Genomic DNA, 25,400 nt, shown 5'->3' on the forward strand with positions numbered 1-25,400 from the left:
TTTCAGTGGTTTTGATGCTTAAGAGTTCAAGATTATTTCAAATAAAATCACCTTCCTTAATTTATAAACTTACAACCATGGCTTAAACTATTTGTTCACTCTAATTCATTGTTTTCACCACTCCATGTTCCCAGTGTCCTATACTCTCATCACTGAGCTCTCAGATCTCATCTGCCTAACTCCTGCTCCCCACCCTGTCCTTATCAAGCAAGAACCTGTCTTGACACCCCAGACTAGATAAGGAAACCCTTCTTCCTCAAGCTCCCACAGGTCTCAGGGTCTTAATTCTATCATGTTTGCACCAATTTGAGGGTCTCATTGACAAAATAAATAAATAAACTTTCAATAGAGGAATTCGTGATTAATGGATACAAACTCATGGCTCACTTTATGTGTCACCGCTAATCAGGTGTTGGGTTTCTTGAACTCTAATAATACAAGGTCACCACCAGGCCACAAATACTGAGGTACTCAAACGTCAGATTTCTTCAGACTATTGCTTCCACCAATATCACTCCACATTTGGGCTCTCCTTACTTCACCCACTGCTAAAGACTTTAACTCTGCGATTACAGTGCCTTCCTCTTTACAGACCCTTTCTCTATTGCCAACTGCACAGGCTTAATACACACTTACATGCCAACTGGAATTCTCATGGCTGAGAAAAAGGTATGAAGAGGTAAGTGTGCATAAATTAATATATTTGAGGCTGGGAAACAATTTACAGTAGTTCATTTTCTCTCTCACTACGTTGAGAAGTCCTTAGTGGGCAGGAGTTATTTATTACGAATTATCTTTGTGTCACTACCACCCAGTGCAGGGCTGGCCCATACAGGGTCCTCAAAAATTTGCTGAATGAACATCGTCCCCAAAACTTGATCTCAGCATCTCCATCTTCTTATTCCCACATATAATTAAATGCCCAACCAGCAAATACTTAATAAAACAAAGTATAAAGTACTTTTTTAAGCTCAATATATTCTTTTTGATAGGTTAAAACCTCCTAACATGGCCAGCAGATTATCACTAAAAATAAAAATGTGATGTAAGGCATGGTACAAATCCATAAAATACTGCAGAAAGATAAGATTTGTACAGCTGAGTCAGTCCTTGTTTGATGGCCCCTATAGTTTACCCTTGGTTTTATGTGCTTTCTCTTGCCAGTAAAGAGTGCATAACTGTAAGAAACAAAAACTGGAAGGAGGCAAGCAATCTCCAGATACAGTATGCTAATACAACTATTTCCTATATAAATATTAATCTGCAAAGGGTGTGAGGATAATGGAATTTTTAATCAAATTAATAAAGCAGTATAAGAAATACATCAAGCTAGCTCCTGCACTGCATTTTACTTTCCAGCACTTTACTTTTTATATTGAGGCTCTTTTTAAGAAACAGCACTAACAGTATTGTCCAAAATTAACCAGTGGGAATGGGGGCAAAACGAACTCTGAGAAGCATGTAAAAACTAGCCATTTGAGAAGTTTGGTAAAGAAAGAGCAAGAAAATAATCAACTGACTGGGTGAAGTTCAGGGAATGGGTTAAGTCCTACCTCAGAACAAGTACTTAGGATCCCCTTCCCCTATGACCGTTACCCCAATGGCACTGTCTTTAAAATGTCCAATTCCAAAGCTAAAATACAAGTGATATATTTTTTAAATCAATGCAACAAAAGTTTATAAAATAACACTGAGAGAAACATAGAAATAAGATAGTACCTGTGATAATGGATTTGATCCAAACCTAAATTACAAATCATTCAAAACCCAAACTAAAACAGTACTACATACAGTTGCCACAGAAGGTTTCAGAAAACGTTATCATCATTCGCTTATCTACGTGGGGTTAACACGTTCCTGGTGGGACACGGTGACCCCAGGCTGACAGGGCGCGCCACACCCTCCCCTAAGCACACCCAGCGTCCTTGCTCTGGCGCAGCGTCTACAGTCTGTCCTGGGAACACCTAGCAGATTCAGCCCCACGGGGTCAGGCGTCAGGCCACCTCTCTTACCCAAGGGTCATAGAGCACTACAGAACAGGACGTGCCGAAGGCCAGAAGTCCTCCGGGCCCGGAGCTCCAGCTCAAGGCTCCCCGCACCCGGTTTGGGCAGCAAAACACGTGAGAAGTCTCCAGCACGGGTGCCACCATGATGCTGGCTGGTCAGCAGCAAGGACCTGGGCGCGCACTTCCGCCCCCTGAGCGGAACTACTCGCCTCCAGTGCTGTCGGATTCCTCACCACGTTTCAGAGGCAGCCGGGGGCGCGGGGCTACATGTGCCCCGCCCCCGGGACCCGCCCCCTGCCTGGCTCTAGTGGTCCTCAGTGCTGGGCAGCCTGTGCCAGCAATTGTCTTCTGGACCGTGGCCCAGCGGACAAACTGGGCTGCGGCCCCAAGGACCAAGAACCGACCGGAATAACTCAGGACATTCGGGAAAGACCCGCGGCTAAAGTGCGGGGGCAGCGTCAGGAAGGTCCCGCGGTCCCTCACGCCCGGGCTCCCACGACGGGATTGGCCCAGGTGGGAGCCTTGGCAAAAGAGTCTTGGGGTCTCCGGGGCTCAGAGGGCTCTAAGAAAGGATACCCAATTAATCTCGAAGCTCAGAGTCTATACTGACCGCGCCTTCGCCCCCTCCCGCCCCTTCGAGCCCCACGGCGCCGGCGAACGGGTGGCCACGCGGATCCCGTGGCGGCGAACGGGGTCTGAGGCGCACTGCGCATGTCCCGCAGTCCTGGCCGGCAGAGGCGGTGGTTCCCGGCCACGCGCTGCGCGCGGCAGTAATTAGTAATTGTCCTGTTCCAGGGAGGCGAGGGCGCGTATTCTTGGTGGCTGTGCGGCGGTACCCGGACTGAGGGGCACCCGGGCCGATGAGATCGCTGCTTCTCCGTGCCTTGTAGAGTTTTCGAGAGAGAAAAGCACAGGCCAGTTCTGAGCCCTCCCGATTCCCTGCGGGAACTAAACCTGCGCGCGGGGGCCAGGCCGTGGGACCTCGAGGCCTCGGAGAGGTGAGTCCCGCAGGTCCGGGCGAGGGCTGCAGAGAAAGGAGCCCCGCCGGCCGTGGAGGCTGGACTTCCCAGTTTGAGGTGCACAGATGGGCTTCAGACTTCAAAGGAGGACTTTCTGAGGAAAAGGCATTATTCATCTATCTGAAGGTAGAGTCGTGTTTAAAAATAGCCCTTATAAGTTGTGGTGTGCCCTTTTCCTTTTTCTTCTCTCGCGTTTTTCTCCAGGCCCTTTCTTTAGGCTTTGTTTTCCAACAACACCCGAGGATTTGCAGGGAAGGAGATCAGCCCGCGGGTTCGCGACAGCCTTAAACATCCTCCCTGGAGAAAGGCGCGGAGCTGTACCTGAGCATTCCGTTTGTGCTTGTCCCAACTCATCGAGCTCCTTTCCGAGCTCCTTTCCTCTCCGGCAAATGGTTTCTTAATGGTTCTCGTTTGCCTATTCAAACTTCAGGTTCCAAAGATTGTTCTTTCGGGAGTCTAGCCCTGTGGTACTTATATACTCCATTTTCACTTCTCCCGATGTGATGAGCAGCAGTTGTGCAACGCTGCTGACATTGTTTGGAGCACTTCCTTACACACCGGTCATGTAGTTCCTTCATGCCAGCTTTTCCTGGTGCAAGGAACAACAGCTGAAAGTGGTAGAGTTAGGTTGCTCCATCCCCTTGCTCTCTCACTCCAGAAAGACGACCTCTGTTTCTTTCGCTGGAGGCAGGTGAGTTTAGTGACAACTGAACATCTGGGTCCTGAGATATCAGTCTATCCGCGTATCTGGACTGTACCTTCCTCCCCTTCACTGAATTCTGCTTTTCCACGCTCAATTCTGCTTTTCCTAATTCCAAACACCATTGTCTGAATGAGTGATGTTAATGCTTAAATATTCATTGATTTATAGCATTGTAAGAATGATAGTTTTTTATGAAGTTTAACTTACTTAAGGGACTATTATGCAGTCATTCAAAAGCATGAAATCAACCTATGTGTACTGACATGGAAAGGTGCCATTTTTGAGTAGGGAAAATGATCCCATTTGTGTGGTTTAAGTACACATCTACTTAAGTATGCACAGAAAATATCCTGAGGCATACACAGAAACTGGCAAAATTGGGTGACTTTGAAGAGTGGTATTGGGGAAAAGAAGCCTTAAATTGACTTGTATATAGTTTAAGAAAAATTTTAAATGTGCCTTATTCTGAGATTGCCATATTCACTGCTTTGGATACTAAAATACTGTTTTATGAAAGGACGATGGTGGTGGTAGAAGTAAGTTTTGTTTTATTTTAAATCATTGTTCTCAACGCCACACGAAGCTGCCAATATGGCTGTGGCCACATGGATCTCTTTGCTATCTGAATTACTGTTGCTTTTATAGTGCTAATTACATGCTCTCTTAACACTCAACTGTTCTCTAGTTGTTTCACATGTTTTAGCAATGCAAAGGTACAGTCTAGGACTCTTAATTTCTATATTTTCACAGTTCCTAACACTGCATTGGTCACACTAAATGATGCTCTGTAAACCTTGATTACTTGATTAGACATCAGTGTTCAGCATGAGATTTCTTAATTCAAATTGTTTTAGAAGTGAAGGCAAAATTTATTTTTCTGTCTTCTTTAGGAAGGTGCAATGGCGAGGAGTTTAACTGTGATCCTCATCCTGACCTTCACTCTGTCAGTCACAAATCCCCTTCACGAAGTAGAACCAGCAACTGCTTTCCCTCAGACCACTGAGAAAATTATTCCATACTGGGAATCTGGCATTAATGTTGATTTGGCAGTTACCACACGGCGACATCATCTACAGCAGCTTTTCCATCGCTACGGAGAAAATAACTCCTTGTCAGTTGAAGGGTTCAGAAAGTTGTTGCAGAATATAGGCATAGATAAGATTAAAAGAGTTCATATACACCATGACCACGAGCATCACCCTGACCACGAGCATCACCCTGACCATGAGCATCACTCTGACCATGATCATCACTCTCACCATAATCGTGCTGCTTCTGGGAAAAATAATCGGAAAGCCCTTTGCCCAGACCATGACTCTGATAGCTCTGGTAAAGACACTAGAAACAACCAGGGGAAAGGATCTCGGCGATCAGAACATGCCAATAGTAGAAGAAATGTTTTAATTAAGGAAAGTGTTGGTGCTAGTGAAGTGACCTCAGCTGTGTATAATGCTGTCTCTGAAGGAACTCACTTTCTAGAAACAATAGAAACTCCAAAACCTGGAAAACTTCTCCCCAAAGATGTGAGCAGTTCTACTCCACCCAGTATTACAGAAAAGAATCTGGTGAGCAGACCATCTAGGAGGAAAACAAATGAATCTGTGAGTGAGCCCAGAAAAGACTTTATGTATTCCATAAACACAAATGAAAATACTCAGAAGGTAAGATAAAGGCTGTTCTTATTTTAATCAATACGCCTGCTTGTCTATTCTGTTTTGTCACTCTATCTAGTTTTAAGGAGTTTAAGGTAAAAATAAAATGATAACGCACTGAAAAGGGAATTTGTACTTTCTCAGCAAGCCACTTGGCCCATAATGTCCCTACTGGGTTGTAATCATCTCTGATTAAAAAAAAAAAAAAACTTGGGAGATAATAAGAATAGTACTGCCTGCTAAAAACATTTTCTAAAATAGAATTTAAAATAACTATAGAAAGCAGATATCAAAGTAATTTTTGGAGAAAGTCTTTAAAGGTAAATATTAGTAATAAGAAAGAGAAAACAGGAGGCTGAAAATGCAAGAGTTAAAATCCATGTTTTAGGGAAAAGTGTGGTTGAAGGGGCTAAAGAATGCAAGGACAGTATTGCTTACAGTACTTCCCTGCAGAGGGATTGTAATGACTTGTGGAGTGATTGAAGTTGGAACTGCTACCAAGAATGACACACTGGACAAGTGAATGTCTGGGCAGTGAAGTTCTGAGTTCATGTGTTCTCTTCTAGACTAGACTTCCAGGTTGTACTCAATTTGCCTTGCCTGAAAGGTGTCAAGAACAAGGAATTACTGTATTTTTCACTCCATAAGATGCACTGTTTTACCCCAAAAAAGTGGGGGGTGGGGGGGAATGTCTGTGCATCTTATGGAACGAATATTGCATCACAGACCATGATGTGTATTACCTGACCTGTCAGCGGTGGCGACAGCTGTTAGAAGAGGAAACGGTGTGCCCACGCGAAACCCCTAGGAGTGCTTAAATGTCCCACTTCTGAATCTCAGGGCGTCTGGTCAGTTGCCGTCTGCCTCTACCCATCACCCGAGACCTGGGAGAGTGCAGAGAGCCACCTGACACTCCCAGCTACAACCGCTGACCTGTCGAATCAGCTGAGGCTAATAAAACGGGCATGAGGCACAGGGCCAATTGCCAATTGTTTTTGACACTGGGTGGGGTTTGTGTCAGTAGAACCGCATCCAGGCACCAATCACCAATCGCTGTGTCTTAAGCTCTGCCAATCATGAGAGGCAGATGGGTGGAGCTGAAGTCACATGTTCTCTGCTGGCTACTGGCTCTGTTGGACGCTACAGCTGTCTCGTCTACCTCCATACTGTTTCCAGTGCACAGCAGATTTCTGTGTGAGGGGGCCAGCAGTAACTGGGTGAGCAGCCATAAATGCTGAAGTTTGTAGTATATAGAGGGAGTTGTGGTGTGGTCACTATTCTAGTAGTGACACAGGCACTGAGGGGATTAAGGAGCATCACTAGCCATAACAGGCACTGGGGGTAGTCCGCCAGAATCTGTAACTAGGATAGCGATACTCTCAGTGACTGTTACAACTAGTCATACCTCTTAACTCCCTCAATGCCTGTTATTAAAGGTCCCCATCAATTCTGACACTAGCGATGATGAGTTATTGGGGTTCCCAGAAAACTAGAAGAGTACTTGAACCTTAAAGTCTCTCCTCATTTGTTAATGACAGTGATGATGGTTCTTAATACCACTGTTGACTGCTGTTCACTTTACATGGTTGAAATATTATTCTGTTAGATTTTGTTAAATATTTTAGTACACCATTTGGTTCGGAATTTTTCTTTTTCTTGTTTTCCTCCTCTAAACTTAGGTGCATCTTAAAGTCAGGTGAATCTTATAGTGCGAAAAATATGGTAGTTGGTATATGTTGATAAGCAAAACTTAAGTACTTCATTCAAACCGTCATATAACTGTACTAAATCTGGGATAATCCTACTAGTAATCATTCCCTTAGCGGTGCTGGTAATAAAGTTTGTTCTGAGTAGTATTAATCAAGGATTGGTAGTTTAAAATAACTTTACAGAAGATGAGAAACAGGTGCTACCACCAATTCTGGGGGAAGAGAGGCTTAGATCACTCAAAAGATTCTCTTCGAACTAGTCATCTAATTAAATTGTTGAAGCTGCCTGCTGGTACAGGTTTGTTTTATTACCAACCTTTCCCTACTCAAGAGTAATGCACATACTTTAATATTCTCTTGTAGAGAGCATTATTTGCCAGGTATGTGGTCAGAACCGAGCTAAGTTTTCCAAGTATGGTCATTGCTGAAAGAGTGACGTGTTTGGGGCTTGTTTAGGCCAAGTAGGGCAGCGTTGGTATTAAAACAACATATGTCCCAATCTCTAATGAATCCCTTCTCAAAATTAAAGCTCATTTCCTTAATAGGTTTATACAATGACTTAACAGGCTTGTGAATGTTCATTTACCCTCAGGCTTATTGCGTTTGAGGCCTTCTCCCTAGGTGACTGGTGATGTGACTATTTCTACCAAGAAGTAGGCAGAGAGGTGGGATAACACTATTGTGACATAGCATCTCCAGGCAGGTTGAAGCAAGTTCCAAAGTACTTAAAAGTTGATTTGAATTAGTGTTAACTTAAAAAGAAATTAAGAAGTAGCTTCAGTAAGGAAAGGATGTTCTGTCGTTGATGTTTTTTGGCGTCTCTGATGGGAATGCCCTTGGGTGATTTTCACTGCTTTGTTTTCTTTAGTGTTTCAATGCGTCAAAGCTGCTTACATCTCATGGCATGGGTGTCCAGGTGCCGCTGAATTCAGCAGAGTTCAACTATCTCTGCCCAGCCATCATCAATCAGATTGATGCTAGATCCTGTCTGAGTCATACCATCACGAGTGAAAAGAAAACTGAAAGCCCTCCAAAGACCTATTCTTTACAAATAGGTAGAATTGCGTTTTTTATGCAAAAATAATTTCCAATAGATACATTTATGTTGTTGTTTTCTTTATATTTACAAAAACATATTCATTTTTCAGCATAATTTCAAATATACCATCTTAATTGTTCTCTGCCTTGAATGTGAAGAAAGGAAGTGTATTAGCCTTACCCTTAAAAAAGACTTAGATTGTAACTTGTCTGTGTTAGCATTATCTTTTAAAATAAAATAAAATAAAACAAAACATAGACTGTAACTTGTTTGAGGTCAACCACAGGAAGTGTCAGGATTATCTGAAATATGGGCTTTTTGTATGTAGTTGCACTGTTTGGGAAGAAGGTTCAGAGTTCATCTCCGTTGTTTAGGAGCCTAATTCTGGTCTGTTATTATTAATAAATGAAACTAGGATAAGCTCTGCTATAGTGTAGAGTTTCAGTGCTCAAAAACTATGATGAAGAAATTGCTCTGGCCACTGTGGCTCCATTGGTTGGAACATGGTCCTGGAACCAAAAGGTTACAGGTTCAGTCCCCCATCCAGGTGCATATGAGAGGCATGTTTCTCTCTTGCATCAGTGTTTATCTCTCTGTCCCTTCCTCTCTCCCTTCCTGTCTCTCTAAAAAGAGCAATGAAAAAATGTCCTTGGGTGAGGATTTAAAAAATACTATAATGAAGAAATAATTTCCTCCCCTGCTGGTGTGGCTCAATGGATTGAGTGCCTGCCTGTGAACCAAAAGGTCCTGCGAACAGAAAGGCATCAGTTTGATTCCCAGACGGCACAGGCCTGGGCTGTAGGCCAGGTCCCCAGTTGGGGACCTGTGAGAGGCAACCAATCGATGGAGCTCTGCACATCGATATTTCTCTCCCTCTCTTTCCCTTTCCCTTCCCCTCTCTCTAAAAATAAATAAATAAAATATTTTAAAATAAATGAATAAATAGTTGTTTAGAAAAAAGAAAAGAAATAATTGTTCACTGAGGAAATAATTAAATTCCCAGTTTTTCTTCTTTTTCTTTCTTTCTCTTCTTTTTTCTTTCTTTTTTGTATTTTACAAAACTTTTTCCTTTTTTATAATTTGGGTGTTACAGAAATCTGAAAGTTGAGTTCCCGAATGAGCTAGAGTTCATCCTTGTTTATCATTTTTCCCCCCTTCTTTCACTACCAGTTGAAGAATATTCCACTAGGTTATACTCTTTACCTGGAGAGCTCAGTCAAATTGTTCTTTTGAACCCATTTGTTAGTTATTGCTCTGTTACCACAGTCTTATTCCATTGCATTTGTATTTCTTTAAGATTTCCCTACTTGTACAAGTTGCTTTGTGCTATTCCAAAGTCTCTTTTTAATATCAATTTTTATGTTTTTTCCTGTGCTCTCTTTATTTGACAGCCTGGCTTGGTGGCTTTATAGCCATTTCCATCATCAGTTTCCTATCTTTGTTGGGTGTTATCTTAGTGCCTCTCATGAATCGGGTGTTTTTCAAGTTTCTCCTGAGTTTTCTTGTGGCACTGGCTGTTGGGACATTGAGTGGTGATGCTTTTTTACACCTCCTTCCACATGTAAGTATAGTAACTTGTCCTATTACTGTAGTGTATTATTCAGCATTGAAAATATACAATTTTTTTTGGTTTTTACTAAAATTCTTTGATTGATATGTATAAAGTTAGAAATTTTTGTAGAGGAATTGATTTTAAAATATATTTGGTAATAAAAGCTGCATTTTTGTGCTTGATATTAATACTTTTTTTTTATTTTGCTTTTCTTTTTGAAGGGAATTAACTAAATACAGACAAATTTAACTCCTGAAACCCAGTTAGTGAAAAGAGACAGATTCTATCCATATATTAGTACTGTGACAGAATGCAACAGTGTTATTATATGCTTACATGTTAGTGTAATTGTTACAGAAATAAAAAACATGACTCTGTACCCAAGAAACTTAAGGGTTTTTCTTCCGAGTTGAATTCATGTGTGTATTTAGAGATTTACATTTTGTGACACAAGTGAATTCTTAAATAAAGCAAGTTTGGTAAAGTAAGTTTACTTTTCCATGAAATCTTTGGGATAGGTGCACAAACAGAGAATAATTTGGACCTCATTTTCTAAATTTCCCTTAGAGGTTTGCAGGGGGGAGGGGAATTATTCCTGAAGTACTAGATATCTCATCACACTTTATCCGGAGGTGAGAGAGACCTGTTTTGCTGTGACAAACCCCTGACCATCAGATGGCAGATGTTCAGAAATGCCTGCTATACAAAGTGACACGTGCGTGGGGCATACCCTCTGACACCCCCACCCCCATCCTCACCTCCGAAGGTGCCACACCCAATTTCCTAACATGCAGTGGTGGTAGTTCCTCCTGCGCTCAGCCCCAGGCTTCTGAGGCAGTGCCCCCGGAGGTACCTGCCAGGGCTCATTACGCAGGTTGGGTTTCTTGTAAGCACACTGATGACAGTGCTATGAGCTTTTCAGCTAGGAATGTAAGCAATAAACACTACAGGCCTGTTGAATCTGGCTGTTTCCTGTTATTTGTGACCATGATAACTGGTCAGACATTGAAAATACCCACTACCTATGTATTATGAGGCTCATTGGGGAATGTATCTATCTGTACACTAAACAGATCCAATCTGTTAAGTGCCATAGCGCATTATATGCATTAAGCTCTAGATAGCTGGCTGCTTTTGGGCCATTTTACTTTAAATATCATAATTTTCCCCTCATTCCAGACTATCCTGTTAATTGCCTAATCCTGAATGATTTCAAATTTGACCATAGTTTTTTGGACATGTGTGAAACTAATGAATTTATAAAGTACATATTGTTTTGCCTTTAGTCTCATGCAAGTCACCACCACAGTCACAGCCATGAAGAAACAGCAATGGAAATGAAGAGAGGGCCACTGTTCAGTCATCTGTCTTCTCAAAACATAGAAGAAAGTACCTATTTTGATTCCACATGGAAGGGTCTAACAGCCCTGGGAGGCTTGTATTTCATGTTTCTTGTTGAACATGTACTCACATTGATCAAACAATTTAAAGATAAGAAGAAAAAGGTAAGAAAAAATATACTGAGTACTTACTATGCATCAGACATTTATTTAAAGTAGCATTCTAACTAGACTTAGTAGAGCTTGTCCAGGATATGTGATCTTTGAGAAGGAATTGGGTATTCTTGAGATACTTTTTGTTCTCAGAGGCATTAATGGAGAGCAATTCTATATCTTTATAACCCTGAAGTTCTCTATCTTCATATTCCCTTCAAACTCATGAGAGGGTGAGAAAGGTGAGGATAAACACCTAAATGACCAAACAAGGCACAGTAGATCCTTGAAGATTAGAATCATCAGGGTTATGGCCTTGATGGTTGCGATGGTTTCACGGTTGTCTACTTATCCCCAAACTCACTGAGTTGTATACATTAAATATGTAAAGCTTTTAAAATGTTAATCATACCCCAATAAAGTAGTTTACCCAAGAAAAATGTATCATGGATACACCATCAATACTCATTCATAGTTATGTTTATGTGATTAACTTCAATTTATTCACCCAGTAGCTGGATATTCTGTTTTATTTGAAAGGATATGTGACCTTTGCAAATCACCTCTAGGAAATAATATGAAGCCAAATAGTAGGCTCTTTATTTCTAGTAAAAGTAACTTTGAGTTGCCTGTAGTTATCTGCCTTTTATACGATGTGACCAGACAGGTCAGTCAAAATGAAACCACGAAAGTCGATGTTTGTGCTGCGATCTGAGAAGATGGCGGGTTATGTACCTTCAGAAACCGTCTTAACATCTCATCTCAAGTTGACCTTTTTATAAGAGGAAGAAAGAGTAGGTAAGGGGTTTGGAAAAAAGGTTAATCAGATAAGAAGTTCCTAGTACTTCTTTATCTGTTGATCAACAGTTCTTCATCTGGATCACTGCTGTTCCCTCCCTGGAATACAGTGGCTCAAAGACATCTCCATTCCTTGCAGACTCCCTGGGGCACAAAGGTTGAATTGCTTGTTGACCTTCTGGAGTTACTTGTACCTCCTGAAGTCATGGGTGTTATTCCAGTTAAAGACTAAAACTTTTAACTCTTGAGTTCCCCTATCAAAAAGACTGTCCTAGTGGGAACTCTTAATTTCTAGATAAAGATATACCACAGGAGTTTTGCAAACTTCGTCCTCTTCTTTCTTAGAATACATTGAGTATCTTTTTTTTTCAAGGGCATCTAGATCTTAGTTTTACTTAACAGTTTTTAATCTCATTTGGTTCCTCAAAAAGAAAAATTATTTCTTACATGATAAGTGTTGAGAGTTCTGCAGACCCATAACATGACATTTTGCCTAGGATTTTTCCTTTAGACATCCATCCTGCAACCCTGTATATCATAGTCTTAGATTACTTGCCTTCTCTGTAACTCTGAAATCTCTATTCAAATTAGTGTTATATCTCATACTTGATATAGTTAGACCCTTACAATAGTTCAATGTCAAACTTTCTTTCTACCAGTAAAAGTTATTGCTCATGCTGGAAACCCGAGAATCATCTGTGACATCTCCATCCTCATATTTAACATAGTTTTATTAAATATATCTAGAGTTTTTCCATTTCATTCCATCTTCCTTGCTATTCTAGCCTACACCATTCTGATCTCCCACCAAGGTGACAGTAGTTGCCTTCTAACTGACCTGTCTACATTATTTTGTCTTCTCCTAATGCAGGCAGAATGATTTGTTTAAATGAAAATATAATGAGGTTAGACTCCACTACTTAAAATCCTTACATTAGTGATTTCTCACTGCTTTTAGGACAGGGCCACAACTCTTAACAGGTTTGCATTGTCTGGTTTCCTCCAGCTGCCCAGCCTTATCTATAGCCACCGTGTCTCTGACCTACTAGGCCCCAACCACCTTGTCCTTCTTTCTATTCAAGATGTGACTGGCTCCTTTCTGGCCCTCCTACATGCTCCTCTTCCTGTCTGGAATGCTCCCTCTCCTACCTTTCCCCAGCAAACCTCTGCTCATCTTTAAGTCGTGCTATCAATACCACTTTCTCAAGGAAGCCTGTTGGGGGTCTTACAGTTTTGTTGTTATACACTCTCACAGCACTGCTTTTTTTTTTTTTTTTTTTTTTTGGTAAATGTACTGAAAATTGCAGTCAAAGAATTGTATATAATTATTATCTGTGTAAAGACTCTCCTTGTTGGTGATAAGCTCCGTGAGAACGGAGATCCTTTGTATCTCGTTTTACATTGTATTACTTGTATTGCCAGCTCTTAGCATGAGGAACATTAAAGGCCCTGAACTTAAGGAATAAAAGACTTCATTAAAATCTGTAAATTCTAGAGAGTCATTGCCCAACAAGAAATAAAGCATTAAGTAAAGTGATTTAAAATACCCTGAATTCATTTATATTCACAAATATTTAAATACTTTGTCTGTTTGAGAAAATTCTTATGACCTGATAACGTGAGAACATCGAAAACTGTAGAAACTTTTTATGAGTTTATTAGAATATATTTGAGGCAACTGGGAAATGCCTGGACGCAAGATCTCAGGAGACTGAGAACAGTGCTCCCCAGAATGAGTTGCAATTTCTTTTACGCATTTGGGATTTTAAGGAGGGAGGGTAATGAAGATTACATAAAGTGAGAGAAAGGAAGGCTCTATGATTGGATTATGGGATATTTAACAAGATTATGTGCTGTTCTTAATTTTTTTTATTGACTGATTTTTAGAGAGAAATATTGATTTGTTCCATATATTTATGCACTCATTGGTTTCTTCTTGTATGTTCCTGACCTGAGATCAAACCCACAACCTTGGCGTGTCGGGATGACCCTTTAATCAGCTGAGCTACCCTGCCAGGGCCAATTCTGTGCTCTCTTGAGGGTGGTTCTGGTTCCATTACAAGGGGTCTGAAAAAGAGGCATTTCAAAGGTGTGTTAAGTAGATACACAAAAACAATGAACAGGGCTTGCTTTGGCAATGATAACCTTTTGCTAGAGAAGTTACAGACTTGAGGTGTGATTACCCACCACAACCTGCCTAGTTAGAAATTTATGATCAGATCACCCTGTGAAGTTATTTTTGTTCACTGCACTTGTCAGATTTATTGTAGAGGCCCCTTTTTCATCCACAAACCTAAGAATGTACAGGTATTTTATACACTGTTAGAACTAGAAGAAATCTAATTAGGTATGGTAGTGATTGAGTCACTACCATAAGTACTACAAATAGTACTACCATAAGTACTTCAAAAGTACTACAAATAAATTAATTTTTATGTGACATTTTAAAGTATTTTTAATGTTATCTTCTATGTAAGTAGGTAATACGCAGACATCATTGTTCAAACAGTGACCTTTATGCCTGGGCTCAGAGGTAGGAACAATATCTCAAGTATGTTGCTTAAAAAACCTAATTATAAATTTAAGGCTGATAGGTTTAAAAAGAGAAAGCTTGTTAATGGTGTTTTATTATAGGAAAAGCATTTAAGTTGTGATAAATATATCTACCAGTGTCACAGTGTAGTTTTGATAGGGGAACTCAAAGCTTTCCAGTCTTAGTTGATAGGCTTAACTGATTAATGCATGTAGAAGATGCTATTCCAGGAATTGGAATGCATGACCATGTGACTACAGGAGGTCACAAGCAACTCAACTTTTGTTCCCCAGGGGGTGGGTCTGCAAGCAATGGAAATGGTATTTGAGTTGTTGATCTACAGATAAAGAAGTACTTCTTATCTGATTAACCTTTTTTTCCAAACCCCTTACCTACCCTTCTCCTTATATAAAGGTTAGCTTGAGATGAGATTTTAAGACAGTTTTTCTGAGGGTACATGACCCGCCTGCCATCTTCTCAGATCGCTGGCCACCTGAATAAAGCGCCCATAAAGATGCAATCCTTGTCTCTACTTATTGGTTCTGGTAGTGACAGGCAGCACAGATGCCGACTTTTCCAGCTTCAGTTTTAGAATATAAAAAGTATGGGTAGTATGGGTTTTCAGCATACAAAGGAGAGATGGAGAAATCCAAGCAATCGGGTTAGCAGATCACTAAATGCCCAAAGAAAATACCTCTATCTGGTTCTAAATTGATAACCTGAGACAGAGCTCAATTTTAATGTGTATGTGAGTCACCTGGGGATCTAGTTAAACTCCCCATATGATTCATTAGGTCTATGTGTGGCCTGAGATTGTGCATTTCTGACAGACTCCCAGGGGATGCTGTGTAGCTTATGAAAGACCACACTTAGAGTAGATGACCTAGGGGACATTCAGGAAGGTGAATGTGATTCTTCTGCATATCATATTACTGAGCATTGATTCTTCACATTTTGAACAGTTACTGTGCTTGGGACATTGCTAGGTGCTGTGCAAGTCAAGTACAGGCCCTGCCCTTGGGTGGCTTTTATTCAATTGTAGTTTGGTTCCTCTGCAGTCTTTTTCTGTGTCTTTTGCTTAAGTGTTTATTTAAATCTGTACGCATAAGCAAATTGACTATTTTAAAGTATTGCTTTCCTTTGCTATTTTAGAATCAGAAAAAACCTGAAAATGATGATGATGCAGAGATTAAGAAGCAGTTGTCCAAGTATGAATCTCAACTTTCAACAAATGAGGAGAAAGTAGACGCAGATGATCGTAAGTCCTTATAAATCTGGGGGGCTGGAAGGAGTTCATTGCTCTGCTTGAACTATATGGAAAAGATGAGACCATATCACTTTCTTTTTTTAAACTCATACTTTTTCTTTTTAATCGCCAATGAGTAGGTTATTTTCATGTATATTTAAATTTTTTAAATTTTTTTATTTTGAGATCATTTCAGAGTTACAGAATGTTAGAAATAGTAAAAACCAAAACCAAGGAAGCTGAGATGCAAGATTTATTAAGAGGAACCTGCCGGGCTGTCTCAAAGGAGAGAACAGCAGCTGGCGTACAGGCTGACAAGGTTTTAAAGGGAGGGATAGAGGATGACTGGAACAGGCTATCGGGGCGCCTAGTGATTGGTTGGGCCTGGGGGTAAGGGCAGGAACAATGGGTTGAGTCTGGGGGTAATGGCGGGCACAATGGTGGGAACAACAAGGCACTTGGTGTTCTGTTGGGAGAAGGCACTTGGTGATTTATTGGGCATGTTGCTGGGGAGAAGAATAGAATAAGGGAGTAAAAAATTTTCTACCTCCTACTGGTGTTCTGCAAGATTTGAGGAACTTTTCACTGGACTTCTCAATAGTCATCGTTTGTGGTTTTTACTTCCTGCTAATCAACTTATTGGATGGGGGTTTTGAGGCTCTTACTGAACCTAAGACATACTTACAGATTTTTCTCTAAACCATTTGAGAGTACATTACAGGCATGTTTTTTGTTTTGTTTTTTGTATTGATAGAAGGGAAGGGAGGGGGACAAAGAGGGAGAGAAATATAGATTTGAGAGAGAAACATCAGTTGGTTGCCTCTTGCACACACCCCAACCAGGGACTGAACCCGCAACCCAGGTATGTGCCCTGACCAGGATCCTACCTGGCTACCTTTCAGTTTGTGGGATGATGACCTATCAACTGATCCACACTAGCCAGGGCAGACAGGATGTTTCTTTACTCCTAAATACTTCAGCATATGTTTCCTAAGAAAAAGAACATTCTCTTATATAACATAGTTTGGTTATTGAAATCAGGAAATTAATATTGATACAATGCAATTCTCTAGTCCATAGACCTTACTTATGTTTTTCTAATTGTCTTAATTCTTTTATGCACCCTTCCCCCCAAAAGGAAAAATATCTAGAGTACAAGCTAGGTCAGATATTGAGTCTAATGGTTTTTTTTAATAATGATTTATCAGTGTTGGCAGCAATACCACAAAGTAGTATCATGTTTTTTTAGTCACATAAGGGGCCACCTGACATCATGCTCTTTGTTACATATGGGCAGTATTAATTTTGATGACTAAGGTTATATCTGCCATGTTTTCTTACTGTAAAGTTACTATTTTTCCTGTTATTTGACTGTTAGCTTGGCATTCCTTGTTGAATTAAGATTAAAATTTTATTTTTTTAAGATTAAAATTTTAAACCAAACTCTTCATCGTGACTTTCAAAGTTCTAACCTGCTCTCTACTCTTCCCCATTGTTCTCTGTCCAGCCTACTGGCCTTTTGAACCTGTGAGCACGGCAGGTCTGTCTCAGAGCCTTGCATTCACTGCCTTCTTGGAGACCTCTTCTCCCAAATCTTCACATAAATTCCTTCTCCTGTTGTTTAGGTCTCAACTCAAGATATCTTCTCCTCACAGGCCTTCCCTGAATACCCAAATACAAAGGCTTAACAGTCATTCTCTATAATATCACCCTGTTCTGTTTTCTTTTCATGCTTTCCAGTGCCTTAAATTTATGCCTGTAGTCCCTTGTCAACTGGCTTTCTTCCCACAGGAACAGAAGTTTCTTGAAGACAAAGGTATTGTCATGCTCCATTCTATTGCCAGTGTCGGTCCAGAGTAGGTGCTCAGTAATTGAAGAGAGAGAAAAACTTTATTGTCACTACTGCCTATTTATTTGTATTTGCCCACCCTTTTCCAACATGCCGTTTTTCTCTAAAGAGCTAGTAAAATGCTCTTGCTCTTCTTTCTATATCTATTCTCTCTAACCTTTTTTAATGGACTCCAGTGAGAAGAAATAGTTGCTTTATAATTGGACCAGTGTAAAGACTGCTTCCAGGAAAAGTGATACCGGTGTACAGGACAAAGGAAAACACCTTATTGTTGCATTTACTTCTCTTTGTACAAACAGATAATAAACAACTCTTGGTGATGATGGTATTTCAGATTCTTCTGTTTTTCCTTGAATTTTGCCATCAAAAAAGAGGAAGTCAGACAACAGAATTACGTTTTTTATTTCCAATTTAATTATATTTCTTAAATATTTTTTCTAAAAATAAGTATCTGCTCCTTTTATAATCAGAAAGAAAGTTATCTTTTAAAATGTAAAGAGCCCTGGATGATGTGGCTCAGTGGATTGAGTGCCAGCCTATGAACCAAAAGATCACCAGTTTGATTCCCAGTCAGCGTACATGCCTGGATTGCAGGCCAGGTCCCCAGCTGGGGTCATGTGAGAAGCAGCTGATCAATGTCTCTCTCACACATAGATGTTTCTCTCCCTCTCTTCCCCTCTCTCTAAAAATTAATTAATTTTTTAAAAGTAAGTAGGCAGACCCTGGCTGGTGTGGCTCAGTGGATTGAGTGCCAGCCTGCAAACCAAAGGTCACTGGTTTGATTCCCAGTCAGGGCACATGCTTGGGTTGTTGGCCAGGTCCCCAGTTAGGGGCATGCAAGAGGCAACCAATCCATGTATCTCTCACACACTAATGTTTCTCTCCTCTCTTCCTTCCCTTCTTCCTAAAAATAAATAAAATCTTATTAAAATATATAATTCAGTGGTTTAAAAAACATAAAAATGTAAAGAGGCAGAAGAAATTAAGGGATAATCTAGGAAGAGTTATTGAAGGTTAATGTTTAAAATCCATTCTTAAGATGTGAGACCATTTAATTTCTAAAATTCATTAAAACCTATTTTGCATTAACAGTATTCTAATGTTTAGTTCTTCAGGCATATGTGAAAGAGTTGCACCACTTTAAGACCTTTTTTGACCTTACTTGTCAATGGGAATGTTGGAAATGTGTCTAAGCTTATTAACAAAGCCTTCTGTTTCATTGTATTTCTTGTTTGTACCTAGGAACTGAAGGCTATTTACAAGCAGACTCACAAGAGCCCTCCCACTTTGATTCTCAGCAGCCAGCTATCTTGGAAGAAGAAGAGGTCATGATAGCTCATGCTCACCCACAAGAAGTCTATAATGAATATGTACCCAGAGGGTGCAAGAATAAATGCCATTCACATTTCCATGACACATTGGGCCAGTCAGATGATCTCATTCACCACCATCATGACTACCATCATATTCTCCATCACCACCACCACCAAAACCACCACCCCCACAGTCACAGTCAGCGCTACTCTCGGGAGGAGCTGAAAGATGCCGGCATCGCCACGTTGGCATGGATGGTGATCATGGGTGATGGCCTGCACAATTTCAGCGATGGCCTAGCAATTGGTATACATCTACATCTACATATTTTCCCCTTATTGGTTGATTATCAAAATGTTGTTTCTTCTTTCACTATTTTGATGATGAAATACTCAGTGAAGTGAAAGGAACTGTCCCTAGCCCATTACCTAAATTGTAACTGGCAAAAGGTGTTTTAATTTGCAAGGTCTTAAGATCAGGCTCCATGTCTGAAGCATGTGTGAGTTTTTTTCCCCTGTACATTTAAGTTCTCTTATCTGCAATATAAATGGTATATATTAAGGTAAAAGAATCTCTTCTGTCATTTTTTTCCATTCATGCTATAAAGGAATCTTGGCAAATCTGATAAGTTTAGTTGCCAATCTCTATCCAAAGAACAACTAGAGTTTTTGCTATTAAATTGTTACACCACAATTAGGAGATAATAGAATACTTACAAATTTTAGTAACTTAGTGCTGAAAGGGACCAAGGAAATAATTATAGATTAGGCAGCTGAGGCCTGGGAAGGTAACCAGTTGCCCAAGGAGATGGTGCTGTTTTGTGGCTCAGCTAAGGTGAGCCCAGGCCTTGGCTCCCACTGGGAGCCTGGTGCTTTTCCTCCTCTATGTACTGTGCACAGCATAAGCAACAGCAGAATATTCAAATGCTAAGTCATGGTTTATAAGTGATCAGCTGTGTAGTGTGTTAGCTCTTAAAAGAAGAGGATTTATTTGTCTTAGACTCTCTTCGTGAGACAGTGAAAGAATGAATGTAAACAAGTCTGATTACATAGTTAATTCCTCCGTGGCCAGTAAACAGTTTGTACTCTTGACTGCTGACAGGTTTCCCCCCCCCCCTAAACTTTTAAAATAATTTTATTTTATATTTTTAAAAAAGTGTTTTGTGTGGTAGCAGTTACTTCTCAGGCTTGTATAAGATCATCTAATCACTGTTAAGGCATAGTAGAACCTTCCCTTCTTAATCATACCAGCTTGTGCTCCATTGGGAAACTTAAACCTAATTGAATGGAATCTGAGAATACTTACGAAGAAGATACAGAATGCACTTGGGAAAGTTCTGTTTATTCACAACCAGAATATAGTTTATTTCTTTTACCTCATTTTGTATGCTGGTAAGATTTTTTAAAAACACACCCACAAAATAGTGTAGTCAGTCTTTTTCTGATTGATTTTTACACAGGTGCTGCTTTCACCGAGGGCTTATCAAGTGGTTTAAGTACTTCTGTTGCTGTGTTTTGTCATGAGTTGCCTCATGAATTAGGTAAGATAACCATATAAATGGTATTTTCCAGGTTGCTGAATTGTCTGAGTGCCACTAGCTTTTGCTAATGATAGTTCCAGCAAGCTTCCTCATAACGTTTATGCCTTCTTATAAGTCTGCTAACCTAGTTAGTTTTCTTTTCTTAATGAACACAAGTGTGTTTCCAGCCAGAATTCTGACCCTATTAGTACAATTGCACAGTTGCCTATCTGGGGTTGCCAAAGAGGTACCTTTCTCATTCTCTTCCTCTTCCTCTACTGAATATTTTTTTTTCTTTCTTTTTATTCTTTTTAGATTTTATTTTTAGAGAGAGGGGGAGGGAGGGAGAAAGAGAGGGAGAGAAACATCAATGTGTGGTTGCCTTTTGTGCGCCCCCAACTGGGAACCTGGCCTGCAACCCAGGCATGTGCCCTGACCAGGAATCGAACTGGCGACCCTTTGGTTTACTGAGCCACACCAGCCAGGGTTGAATATTTTCTTATACCAGTATTCTGCTGACTTGTGATTATTCTCTTCATACACACCATATGAATTGACCACAGGAATCAAATGAATCATCTTCCATTAACAGAGAATCTCATTGGAGCTGGAAAAAAAAAAAAACCTTCCCAGGGTTGTTCTGGACCCCAGTTTTTGTTTTTGTTTTTTCCTTATAGATACACAACCATGACACTATTTTTACTTTTGTTCCTTGGCATGTGCCTGCCATTCAGAAGGCTTCCCATCTGCCTGCTCAATGCTTATACTCAACATCTGGTTTATGTTCTCCATTCTGGATCCTTCACACTCCATGAAGCTTAACTATTTCCATCTTAATTTATGTCATGTTCTCCTCTCATAACTAGAACTTTAGGTTCTAGCTCTTAATTATAAATTGCCTTTACCATTTACTGATCATTTCATGTGTGTTCTCCACTCTCCTCCTCTTTGTGGCCAATTATGAGCTTCTTAAAGGCAGTGCAAGAACATAATAATAGTAGGTTTGTGATATTTATCACTCATTAACAAAGCGGGAGCCTTAAGAAAAACTTTGTTAGGGTGATTTACACTGCTGCCTTTCTCTTCCTCTTAAACAATTAGAGAATTTCTTAAATCTGACGTATCTTGGGTATGTGTTTTAAAAATGGTTTTTCAATTGCTTTCTCCTTTGTTTTGTTTTCTATTAAAGGTGACTTTGCTGTATTACTAAAAGCAGGCATGACTGTTAAGCAGGCTGTTCTTTATAATGCTTTGTCAGCCATGCTGGCATATCTTGGAATGGCAACAGGAATTTTCATTGGTCATTATGCTGAAAATGTTTCTATGTGGATATTTGCACTTACTGCTGGCTTATTCATGTATGTTGCTCTGGTTGATATGGTAAGTTTTTAAGATGTCAAATTATAATATTGATTAACAATAAACTAAAGTATTTAGTGAAACCTTATTTTTAAAAAGGCTTTAGATTAAATGTAGTAGTGATAAGTTATTCTATATTCAGCAAGGTACCATATAAAATATAGTTCCTTTAGAGTTTATCTTTTTGGATTATTGGTCACAGGCACATCTTTATCCTATCTAATGTGTATGAAGATACAGAGAAATAGCTACCCTTTCTGTATGTCTTTTTGAGAGTAGAATCTCAGCAATCATGCTTTGAATTGTATATAGATTTGTAGGAACCTAGCACAAGCCACATATTGGCATGCTATGTGTACTGTGAATGCTTGGAAGTTCCTCATTAATGGACAAAGGAGTCACATCTCTTTGTCATCAGAGTACTTTGACTTGCTAAGCAGATCATAAATAATCATTGTTAATTAAACTGCTAGGAAATACTATGTGACATGACTAGTTAAAATCAGTATGTATTAAGGAACTGAATCAATATATCCAGCTACATATAATACAAATATACTGTCCTGCAGAAGCTTATAAAAAATAATCTGTAGTTTTGAAACCTTAAAAGTTTCTCTTTTTTTTTTTTTTCTTCTTCTCTAAGGTACCTGAGATGCTACACAATGATGCTAGTGACCATGGGTGTAGCCGCTGGGGATATTTCCTCCTACAGAATGCTGGGATGCTCTTGGGATTTGGAATTATGTTGCTTATTTCCATATTTGAACACAAAATTGTGTTTCGTATAAATTTCTAATTAGGGTATAAATGGTAGAATAGTTTAAAAAACTGCTGTCTATAGTTTGAATAGGTCATAGGGAGATGAGAGTATATGCTGTGATATGCAGTATTTAAGGTTAGTGTTTTTGTGATTTTTGTATTGAATATTGCCAGTTGTTTTGCTTATAAGGTCAGTTATGGTGGTAACATAAAGGTACATTTTAATATTTAAGTTATTCTATTTTTGGAATATAAACTATATGTGCAATTTACCAGTTTTACCAGTTTATTTTATAAAGAAGAGATTTGGTGTGACATGTTCTGTATATTTCAAGAAAAATGTCTTTAATGTTTTTTCTAGAACTAATTTAATACAGTAATTCCCATGCTGGATTTTAGGCCTCAGCAGAACTGCCAGTCTTTAGGAGTAAGAATACGCACGAAGCCTAAGATACCAATCAATAAAGCTTGTACTGAATTTAAGCTAAGAACTAAAGAGGAAAAAAATATGTAAGAATTAGGGCATAAATTTCTTACAAAAAAATCACAAAAGTGGTTATAAAGTAGAAATAAAATTTAGACTTCAAAAGGCAATATTATTAATAATAGAGTACATTCATAACATTTTGTCACAGTATTAATGTTCCCATAAAACTACAGTGAGCACTTTTACTGATTTAGTTTGTACATTTAACCTTGTATAATGGAAACATCTAAATATATTTAACAAGTTCAAGCACTATATTGCTTAACCAAGAAATTTGAATTTTAAAATATTTGTGTGGAATATGCCAGATGAGTATGAGTAAGCTTATGTATTCCCAGAAGAATTCGATATCACCAAGTTATGTATTGTTCAAAATTTTGATTGGATTGTTACCTGGTTTACCAAATGTTAGCATAATAACTTGGAGATAAGGACATTAAAACCATACTGAATATAATCTGACTTCTAGATTCAGGAAGTACTTTGGTATCTTTCAGTGCTTCGGTGTTATCATTATGAGCAATTGTCATGTTTATACATAGTACTTTAGACATACTAGGGCTGTCTGTGGCATTCTCTAGATGTTGTTTTTCTACAAAATAAAATCCCATGTCAGCTTGATATTAGATGTCTGGTTTGTTTGGTTTTTTTTAACCATCTTACCCATTTTTAAGTATACAGTTCAGTAGTTTTAAGTCTATTCACATTGTTGTACTTTGGATCCCCAGAATCATTTCACTTTGCAGAACTGAAACTATACCCATTAAACAACTTATTTCCTCCTCCCATAGTCCCCGGTAGCCACCATTCTACTTTCCATTTCTATGAATTTGAGGTAACAGGTTTGCTTCAATTAATCCAGATTATAGTATACTTATCAACTCACTTATATTATTGTATCTGGTGGCTTTATTCAATTTTCAATTCTTTATCCACAGTTTGTTTCACACTATTCCTAACTTTTTAACGAGAACCTTAAGCTAAAGAAGCAGCATTGATAGCCTACACTCCAAAGAGAATAAAAAATAATTGCACAAGTCCCTATAATCCACCTAGGGGCTACTGAGAGACAATTGGACCAGCGTTTTGTTCCCCAATTCAAGTGAAAGGGATGGGTATGGGTGACAAGAATTTCTTGGATTGGGGTGCCTGAAGGATGAGATGAGGCATCTCTGGCGGAATGATTACTCTGCTACAAAAGTCCACAGACCTGCCCTAGTGCCATTAACAGATCAGTGCAAGGTAAGAAAGTTCTAGAATACCTGGAAATGTTCCTCAAATTTTGGGAACACAGACTTTTGTACTTAACTACTTTCACAGAGATTCTCAAGATGGAAGGAGTGCTGGATCAGCCCACAAAATAGGATGAATAGGAACAATAGTTCGTACTCCAGTTTGAACCCATTAGTGCATATGTGAAAGATTTAAGTAATTAGTTCCCATGGGGAAGAATGGAGATTAGAGGAAAATGCAGATTAAAATGTGGACCAAAAGCTGATCCTTAGGGAGTAGGGTTGGGGTAGGGGCTCAGACTGATAGAAAAGACATGAAAACAAATATCTTCAATGGAAAAGGCATAAAGATACGAGGGGGATTCCCCCCACCCCCACAAAAATAAGCAATTACCTTCTGGAGGGTGGGTACCATTGTAGTATAAACTTCTCTAACTAGGTTTGTGTTCTAGGAACCCATCTATCTATCTGTACCAGCTGGCATTGTTTTGAGAGGCTGTGTTAGGCTTCAGTGAATTTTTTTAAAGACTTAAAACATGTTGGCCCATTTTATGATGTGTGATATATGAGTGCACCTGCCCAGACCACTCAACTTTTTTGTTTCCCTGGATGGAAAAGTACTCAAAGGGGAACATTTCGCTGATATAAAGGAGTGAAACAAAAAACAAGCACGAAAAGGCATCACAATCAATGAGTTTAAAACTGTTTTTATCCGTGGAAAAAATGTCTCAATAGGTGTATTCCGTCAAATGGAGAGTACTTTGAAAGTGATTGAAGTTTAAATGTAAGGCTAAATACACAATATTTTGTAAATAAATCTGCTTTTGGTCCCACTTCACATAAAATAATATTGAATAGGTTCAAGAAATCAAAAGCAAACTATGTATTTGAGAACTTTATGGGTTAATTTTCACTCAGAAAAAAGTCTATTACTGTTAAAATGATCACCATACCAAAATTCTCCCCTCCATCCTCCAAAACAAAGCATTGTTTGTATTTATCAAAATTTAATCAACACATAAATCCCTGGTTTCTGGGATTAGAGAAAAAGATCATTCATTGTGTTCATTGAGGTCAGTATAACCTTTCTATAAAACTATGATGAAAAATACAATCTAGTTAGGTCTCTTA

The 25,400-nt window shown here is 39.3% G+C and overlaps 2 protein-coding genes across 2 annotated transcripts in view; one reads left to right on the forward strand and one right to left on the reverse strand.

Annotated features, from left to right (window-relative positions):
• ELP2 (elongator acetyltransferase complex subunit 2) overlaps positions 1-2,192 on the reverse strand; it is a 38,103-nt gene extending 35,911 nt beyond the window's left edge. Inside the window, exon 1 of the mRNA XM_090285643.1 lies at positions 2,013-2,192. Coding sequence (XP_090141769.1) covers positions 2,013-2,150 — 138 coding nt within the window. The 5' untranslated portion in view covers positions 2,151-2,192. The remainder of the gene's footprint in view (positions 1-2,012) is intronic.
• A 389-nt stretch (positions 2,193-2,581) lies between these two features.
• SLC39A6 (solute carrier family 39 member 6) lies at positions 2,582-23,665 on the forward strand. Its single transcript, XM_090285644.1, has 10 exons — positions 2,582-3,151; positions 4,619-5,389; positions 7,958-8,144; positions 9,520-9,689; positions 10,967-11,185; positions 15,657-15,762; positions 18,842-19,219; positions 20,373-20,453; positions 21,622-21,812; positions 22,435-23,665. Exons 2-10 carry the CDS (start codon positions 4,628-4,630, stop codon positions 22,585-22,587), a joined length of 2,247 nt encoding a protein of 748 aa, XP_090141770.1. The 5' UTR covers positions 2,582-3,151; positions 4,619-4,627; the 3' UTR covers positions 22,588-23,665.
• Positions 23,666-25,400: the final 1,735 nt, after the last annotated feature.

This window comes from Furipterus horrens, unplaced genomic scaffold, assembly GCF_987537825.1.
Source record: "Furipterus horrens unplaced genomic scaffold, mFurHor1.1.pri manual_scaffold_8, whole genome shotgun sequence".
Taxonomy (NCBI): domain Eukaryota; kingdom Metazoa; phylum Chordata; class Mammalia; order Chiroptera; family Furipteridae; genus Furipterus; species Furipterus horrens.